Source organism: Bidens hawaiensis, unplaced genomic scaffold (genome assembly GCF_021521415.1).
Source record: "Bidens hawaiensis isolate Kalapana, Puna unplaced genomic scaffold, B.hawaiensis_p1.1 tig00078439_1, whole genome shotgun sequence".
NCBI lineage: Eukaryota > Viridiplantae > Streptophyta > Magnoliopsida > Asterales > Asteraceae > Bidens > Bidens hawaiensis.
The window spans coordinates 1-9230 of record NW_027503441.1 but is presented as its reverse complement, the minus strand read 5'-3'; the positions used below and the strand labels follow the sequence as shown (position 1 = coordinate 9230).

The window sequence follows — 9230 nt, the reverse complement described above, 5'->3', positions numbered from 1 at the left end:
CTTGAGGTGGTAAATTTACATGGTAATGAAGCTCTCAGAGGACTTTGGTCGAACGGTTGGTGTGCATATAGAATTTGATATTGTGGAAGCGAGGGGTGAGTGGGTTTTATGGTGGGTGACTCTTGGTTCGAGAGATGCCACCCAAAATAACACGGCATCACAAAAGAAGGAAGGTGATGTGTAATAAATGGTGTCAGTTTCTGCCACTAGAACATCATGATATCAAACCAGCTTTCTAAATATCTTAACTTTGGGCACACCTGAAAGCTGACTTAAGTGACATGGACATTGGATCAGATAGCAGGTTATTCGGTTTACTTGGTTTGGAATCTTCGGATTTGAAAATTTTAGGACTGTATCTGAAATCTGAACCTAATAAGTGATATTTCTATCCTATCCTATGCTATGCGGTCCGAATCCAAAATTATCCAAATAATCCAAAAATAACCTAATAACAAACTTTTCTTAGTTTTTGGTCCCTAAAATTTTTTTTACACGTTTAGAATCACAATAAACATACAAAATCGGAAAATAGAAATCAGTCTTGAGCATAAAATTAAAGTTCAAACTTCAAATAGTAGTCTAAATAAATTATGATTAAACGGATATCCGAACAATCCGAATTTTTTTAAATTCCATATTCGAATTCGAATAAGAATTCAGATCATTTTATTTGAGTTTTGGTTTTAGTTCAGATTTCGATTTTCATGAACACCCCTATACACGAGAGTTTAACCAGATGCCTCTTTTATTAAAGTTATCACTAATTTTACCAGTCACAACTAGGGATGGGTCGAGTGCTAAGGCATATCGATCGTCCGTCCCTTTTGAATTCTTTTTTGTTACATACCGACCGGCCCCTAAGAATTCTTAACGACAACCCTTCTACAATTTTGAAAACGAGTGAATGACTCCCGTTAAATTTCAAGATGGACCACGAATAAAAATTAATATAGAAAATTAAGTATTTATAAATATAAATCTAATATAAATAATTTATCCCAATTATACCTAATATAAACATTTCCGGTCGCTTGCTTATCACACCTGAAAATTTCTGATTGTCGGTTATTCTGTCAATGGCTCTCGTCTCTCGGATTTGAAATTTTCTAAAACTTAAGGTCTGAAAATTCAAAATTGAAAGTTTGATTGTATTGATTATTTAGTTATTATCCAAATTTAGTTTTTGATGTTCAATTCATTACTTTTCTTTGATTAGAAAATTTTATTTGATAATAGTTTTGGAATTTTAGCTTATTTGAGTAGGATTTTACTGTTGTTGGATGTTGATAATTGATTTGTACCTCTGATCTATATTAAAGGAAGAAATAAGAATGGGACCCGCCCTGGAAAAAAATGTCGATAGTCAAGCGACCCCAAAAGTTTCGGATAAAGTGAATAATTTTGGGTTTGCCACGGGTCACAACAGGTGCTTACATATGTTTTTTTACCTTGTTTTTTTGCAACGAATTACATTAAGTTCGATACGCATAACGCGATTGGTGATTAATCTTTTCACAAACTTTTACCATCTCACAAACATTCTTTTACTTTTTATATCATCTCCAACTTTTACATTTATTCTTATAACTAAATTATTTATTACAAAAGTATTACATTTGACTATTAGGCGAGATTTTGAAAGGGAGCATAGAGATTAACAATGTTTGTACCAACAAGGGGAATAAAAATACAAAGTAAACCATTCGTTAGGAAGAACTCATATCAAAACTTTGTTTGATGAAGCCCAAATAATATGAACCAAATTAGTCTCTTTTACTTAGACTTGTTTGTTTACTCGAATAATTTGGCATGCAAACTTCTAGCATCGAGATGAAACCCTAATGATGGTCAATCTATACTCCAAACCATCAATGGACCACGTTTCGATGTGTGCAAGTTTGTGAGTCTAACCATCAAATTACCCTTACATAGCCCAACTTTGTAAGACTAGATCTTGTGCACACTAGAATATTATGGCCTTGTTACATCTTCTTGTTGGAGTTGTGGATCATTTACAGATCTAACTTCAGCCAAAGGTGGAGCTAATATGGCGGCATCTAGTCGACAAATGGGACAACCACGATGGGAGTACAACCACATGTCAATGCAAGGGGCATGAAAAGAGTGCATACAATGGCAAAGTGCGTAGCTCTTCTCCATCTTCAAACTCGCTTAGACACACAGCACACAAGGGCTCACCATCCATTGAGCCCATGACCTTCTTGTGTTTATGGGACGGGATGAGTGCTGACACTGAATTCTTTTTGTTCACATGTATTGTTTGCAACTGTATCTCTATGTGGTCTTGTTGTCGCCTATCACAACAGCACCAATCCAAAACGACCATGCAACAGCAGTAAAACACAACCGGTAAAACTAGTCCCATCACGACACCAAGAAGCACATAACATATTTGCGGTAAAGTTCCCATTAGACCAGGAGAAAAGGGTCTGGAACGGAGGAAATGGAATGTCATAAATAGGCTTGGTTTTGGTTAGAAAAAAAACAAGTCTAGGAATATATGGAAAGTGACGATTAGTCCAAGACGATTAGCACATAACATATTTGCGGTAATGTATGAATTTTTAGTGGGAAACTAAGAAGTTGTAATTACTATATTTTTTAATTTTTAATGTTGTTCTATAATTAAGTTGTCAATATAAATACCATTAAAGATCAACGTTCAACAATTGGAGTCTTAACTCTAACATTGGTAATTTATATAACATTACGATTTTATCAAGACACGATTTAGCATAAGGTCTAAAATTTGACTTTGTCTACAAGTTGATTGGAGAACACGTAAACACGAGGGGGGGGGGGGAGGGGGGTACGAAAATGATGCAAGAGAGTAAGAGCATCCACGACAATCCGTGAAACCCAATGTTGTGGATTTTAGTGTACAAGAGAGGCATGGGCTTGGCTAAAAGTTTATTTGCAAAGTCTGTTTCATCCAAACCACATAAGGATAAAAGGTGGGGCCCTGCTCTCACAACAACTACACACACATATATTGTATTGTTTTAATATTATTTGTGATGTTCGAGGGGGTTTGTTGTTGTGAAAAAAAGTAGGATTTTTTAATAAAAGTTTGGAATCTAGCGTAGCGTTGATATGACTGTTTGTAAAGGTTTGATTCTGTAAATGCTCAAAGGCCCTATGTAAAGATCAAGTAAATAGTGAAAAAGTGTGTCATATACGTAGGAGAGGTTTCCTTACAATTATTAAACATGTGTAATGTCAGTAAAACTCATGTGTTGTCGGTCTCAGACATTAAGACGATGAGTCAACGCGAATTCGTTTGGCTTCCGTTACGCTCGTTACTGTAACGGGACTAAACAAAAAAGAATATACAAATTGGCGTGGCCCAATAGTGCCGCCACTTGACCCAATAGGAGTCATTCCAACACCAAAATCCTCTTATAGTAATAATTTATATAATAAAAATCCATTATTTTCAAAAAAAAAAAAAGTGGTTAATGGTAATGCAAGACGTTTTGCGTCCTATTTGACTTGATGGTTATAATAATTGGTTAGGATTTCAGGTTTAGCATAAAAGATGATAAGAGAATTTTGTCTATATCGATACTTATTAAAGATTACAATGGAATTATGACAAGTCACAAAAACACCGAATGTTTAATGGTTGGATATTGGAATAAAACAAGCTTATATCTACTTGAAATTTTGAATCGTCTATGTCTACTCTCGTAAGATTGATGGTGACACATTGCATTTACGTAAAGTGTATTGTTTATTGAAAGTATCACTTGTTTTATAGGTATCGGCACCAACGATAAACATTTAGAGATCGCTCTTTTTTTCTTTGTAATAAGATAAGTGATCAATCTTTTCACTAACTTTTTCGATGCAATGCTTTCATCTTACAAACAATCTTACATTTTTTCATATTATCACCAACTATTATACATTTATTTTCCGTAACTAAATTAAACCAGCCAATATGAAGAACTCATACCATATCTCTTATTGATGAAGCCAGAATAATATGAACCAATTGAATGTTTCGTTACTTTCGCACTTAGAGGTTCGCTTGTATGCTCAAATCATTTGGCATGGAAATTTCTAGTATCGAGATGATACCGACATGTTAACGAACAAACCTTATAAATGGTGTCACAAACTTGTGGCTTTGTTGAAGACTTTGAACACATACAAGTTTTAAAGTTTAAACCATCAGTGGTCCACGTCTTCTTAGTTAGACAAGTTTGTGAGTCTAATTGATCTAAAACTAATCAAATCACCTTTAGTTATCCCCACTTTGTATGACTAAAACTGGTGGCACATTGAAATATTATGGTCTCGTCGTCTCTTCTTGTTGTGGTTGTGGAACATCTACACATATAACATCAACCAGAGGCAAAGCTACGATGGTTGCATCTAGTCGACAAATTGGACAACTACGATGGGAATACAACCACATGTCGATGCAAGGGGCATGAAAGGAATGCATACACTCAGGCATAGTGCGCAACTCTTCTCCATCCTCAAATTCACTTAGACACACTGCACACATGGGCTCACCATCCACTGAGCCCATGACTTTCTTGTGTTTATGGGACGGGATAAGTCCCGATACTGAATTCTTATTGCTCACAGCAACTGTATCTCCTCAGGCACTTGTTCCTGCCTACAAAGACTTATAGCCCATAAAAGGATCGGGCAACAAAAGTATAACACAAACGGTAAAACTCCTACCACGGTAACAATAATCAAAAGACATAATTCGGATAAAGGTCCTTTATTGGCAGTGCCATTTGCCATTTAGTTGAGAGGAGTGGGTCGGGAAGGAACAATGGAATGTAACAAATAGGCTTAGTGTTGGTTACAAAAAACAAGTCTAGGGATATATGGAAAGTGGCGATTAGTACAAGATGGCCAACATTTTCTTAATTTCTTGTGTGACTATGAATTTGTAATAGGAAATTAAGAAGTTGTAATTACTATATATTTAAATATTGTTCCAAAATTAAGGTTCTATATATAAATTCCCTAAAAGATCATTTAAAACGTTCAATAATTTGTATCATTCGGGCTTTATCAAGGCATGATTTGGTATGAATTCTTCATAATGGGTGATTTATTTTGTATTGTTATTTCGTTGTTAGTATAAACTTTGTTAACATTTGACTTACGTTCTTCATAATGGATGGTTTATTAGCACAAATTTGACTAAACCGACTAAATTGCTTTCTTTTGCTCTAGATCGATTGCTTTCTTTTGCTCTAAACAATCATAAAATTGAAGTTTTTAAGGATTTGTAATGATATTACGTGACAGATGACGTGACAGTTAAGGACACCTGAGGGCACACGTAGCATTGGAGATAGCATAAGCATATGTGTCACGTAGGTAAGAAGGGTTTCTTCATATTAAACGTATGTAATGGTTGGTGAAAGAAGATCTTTGATTTAAATTAACTTTTTAATTAATCTCATTAATCATTTTTTTAAACAAATAACATTTATTTTAATTCTTAAAAAATGAATCATGAATATTGATTTAAACTTTTAGCATTAAATAATAATAATAAAATGCACCAAATAAATCATACAATGCAAAAAATGTTGTATTTTCCCAAATATCTTGTGTCATCCTCTAGATGGATTCATCATCTCACTCCGTCAAATGATTGTCAACGCTAGCCAAAGTAATTCCATGCCCGCTCTCTTTTCATTATAACACTTAATCTCGATCTTTTTCCGTTTGGAGATCATTTAACTTTGACATCCTCTCCGATATAGTGTCCAAGCTTTATTTGTAACCAAGTTTTAGGCACCAGAACACCAAAAATTAGCCACATCCATGGAAAAAGTACTTGAGTCCGCCATTGATTAACAAGTGGTATGAGTTTTGATTGATCGGATAAGGGAGACGAAACATGCTTCAAAGCTTTCTTTCACGTTCAAAACTTCTCCACCGACGATTGCATGCCTCCTCCAATTTGAGATGTATTGTAGAGTCAATGATTGTATGCATACTCCCATTTTGACACTTCTTAGTAAATAGTGAACTTTTTCTAAGTAGTGTATCCATATTACATTCATCCTTGCATTTTCAGCATTATCATTAACTTTTACATTTAATTTTCATAACCACCAAATTATTTGTTATACTAAACTATTACTTTCAAAAGCATGCAAATTGAAAATAATTATTTGGCTTTGAGAATGTAGATTAAGATTGTTTCTACCAAGCTTGGTTTTAAAAAGCGAGAGGCCTAGAAGAGCAACATGATTTAAAACAGAAGCATGTAGTGGTAGGCGCAAAAGCGGAAGCTTTTTGTACGCGAGGCGAGCATACTTATATAATTTTTATATATGTATATTTCATGAGATTTTAGCATCCCGACCCATAATTTAGCTATATTTAATCATTTTATATGATTTAATATATAAACTACTTACACATACAACTTAAAAGGCATATTGTACAACATTCAGATACTTAAAAACCACTTGCGTACAAAAGGCGAGCGCCTCAACTTCGCTTCAGGTCGCTTTTTCCCTAAAAATCTCACCTCAAGCTCACCTTTTAAACATTGCTCGCCTTGACTAGCCTAAAGCGAATAGGTCCTCGCCTTAGGTTGCCTCTCACCTCGGCCCGCCTCAGGCGCTCTTTTTTATACCAAGCTACCAAGAATGGGGATATATATACAAAATAAACCATCCATTATATGAAGAGCTCATACCAAATTGCGAAATGCTTCTCACGCGACCCGCTTGTTTACTTGAATAATTTGTCATGAAAAGTTCTAGCCGATGAAGCCCTATTGACAGGTTATCAGTTGGAAGCTAGAAATATATGCAAAAGATCCGTATTGCACAAAACAAACTCAAACCAAAACAATCCCAAAAAGAGTAACTAACTAGTCACATTGACTATTCTAAAGCATTTTCTTACCTTTACCCAACCCTACTTTGTATGACTACATCTTGTGGCACATCAGAATATTGTGGCCTTGTTAGCTCTTCTTCTTGTTGTGGTTGTGGCCCAACTACACATATAACCTCAACTGAAGATGGAGCTACAATTGTTGCATCTACTCGACAAATGGGACAACTACGATGTGAATACAACCACATATCGATGCAAGGAACATGAAAAGAGTGACAACACTCTGGCAAAGTGCGTAGCTCATCTCCTTCCTCAAACTCACTTAGACACACTGCACACATGGGCTCACCCTCCTCTGAGTCCGTGACCTTCTTGTGTTTGTGTGACGGGATGAGCCCAACCATTGAATTCTCATTGCTCACATCATTTTCTCGTGATTGTATCTCTATAGGGCCTCGTTGTCGCCCATGACGACGCAAATCCCACAAAAGCATCGAAAGACAGTGGTATAACGCAATCAGTAAAGCCCCACACGCGATAATAAGAAGCATAATATATAACTCGGTTAAAAACCCATTATTGTCGCCTGCCATTAGATTGGGATGAGGGGTCACGGGAAAAATGGAATGTAGGAACTAGACTTAGTTTTGGTAAAGAAAAAAACAGGCAAAGAATATATGGAAAGGGGCGATTAGTACAAGATGGGACAGAATTTTCTTGTGTGCATCATGAATTTTTAATAGTAAACTAAGTAGTTGTAATTGCTATGTTTTTTTATTTTTTTTTTGGGTAACAATGTTCAAAATCCGAGACTTTGAGTTCAGTGCGAAGCTTGGACTAAGACACTGGGGCCAGAATTCGCAAACGATGGGGGGCCGGACTCAAATTTTCGGCCGAAAATGCCTAAATTTACACTACGCATAAAAAATTTCAGACGAAAACGGATAAATTTACACTACTACGCGAAAAAAACGGGAGGAGGGGGCTGGGGCCACCCCCGGCCCTAACTAAGCTTCGCCCGTGTCTGAGTTGTATATAAAAATACCATAAGGATGAACCATTTAAATGTTTTCGGCCTAAATGTTTAACCATCTTTGAACACTGAAGACCAGTACACATGATGAGACGCAATCATTACTGAGAATGTGATAATCAGCTTTGGTTACATGGAAACGTTATTGATCATTTTGGTGACATGGGCTCAAAGAGCACCCACAAGAAGTCCTATGTGTACCTATCCGTTCTTAAAAACCCCAACAATATAAAAAAATCACCATTGTGGCTCAAGTCCCCTTACCTCTCATCCGTCCACCCACTTCGTTGGAACTAAAAAGCCTTCAACAAACTAACAATGTTGGTTCCCTCTCACACAAGCATTTACACGTTAGTACGTTACATGCTAAATATCAGTCTATTGTTTTTTTTTCATTAGGTATGCGAAAGTTTGTCATTATATGAAGTTAATGTTGCGGGTCGTGAAAGTTTGTCGTTGTAACTGCTTTAAAAGTCATCACAAACATTAAGGGCTTCATGCTTGCACTTGTTAAATTTTTTACATATAATTATATAATTTTAATTATATAAAACAATATAAAAAATGGATATTAAAACAAAAATGATAATAAGTGAATAAATATTATTTCATAGCATACAGACACAAGATAAGACATATGGGTATAAATTTTTTAAAGAAAAAATTACTGTTTGCGTTATACCAGATCTGGACCGGAGATCCAACAGCCGTAATTTCACCTCACTAACGGCAGAGATCCAACCGTTCCATTCTACTCACCACATTTACACAAATCCCTCAGTAACGACGACCTTCTGTGACAGCGAACGAAGTATGTGACGACATAAGTAACGGCGGTAGCTAGGGTTCCGCCTTGCTCATCGGTTTATAAGACGGTTTTTAGAGAATGAAGCAGCAACGCGATGACTGAGCTAGGGTTCCGTCCATAACCAGGTTTCGACGAGTAACCTCGATTCTCAGGTGGCGTATGGTGAGGCTCCATGCTCAGATGCCGAGGGAGGAGATCCGTTTTTCCATCTTATCTTCAATTAATCATCAGTTTTTTTCTCATAAGGTTTATCCTAACTCTTTCAGGCTGTTGAGTCAACATTGCCTAGGCAAAGAAAATTCTAGTTGCCCGAAGACGATGCTAGAATAAAAAACACAGTCTGGGTGGTTGGTGGGATGGCTTGTGGGTGGTGGTGGTGGTATTGATGTCAGAGGGTTATGGCTAATTTGACGGAGATGAAGAAGATTTGGTGGTGTGGGCCCAGATTTATCATTTTAATTATTTTTGTATTTTAAGTATATATTATTTTTGTCTTGAAAAGACTATATTGCCCCTCATTTTAACAGT

At 36.1% G+C, this 9230-nt stretch overlaps 1 protein-coding gene across 1 annotated transcript; it reads right to left on the bottom strand.

Annotated features, from left to right (window-relative positions):
- Positions 1-6929: 6929 nt before the first annotated feature.
- On the bottom strand, positions 6930-7454 carry LOC143606929 (RING-H2 finger protein ATL8-like). Its single transcript, XM_077082544.1, has one exon. The coding sequence runs from the start codon at positions 7452-7454 to the stop codon at positions 6930-6932; it is 525 nt and encodes a 174-aa protein (XP_076938659.1).
- Between the last annotated feature and the right edge of the window lie 1776 nt (positions 7455-9230).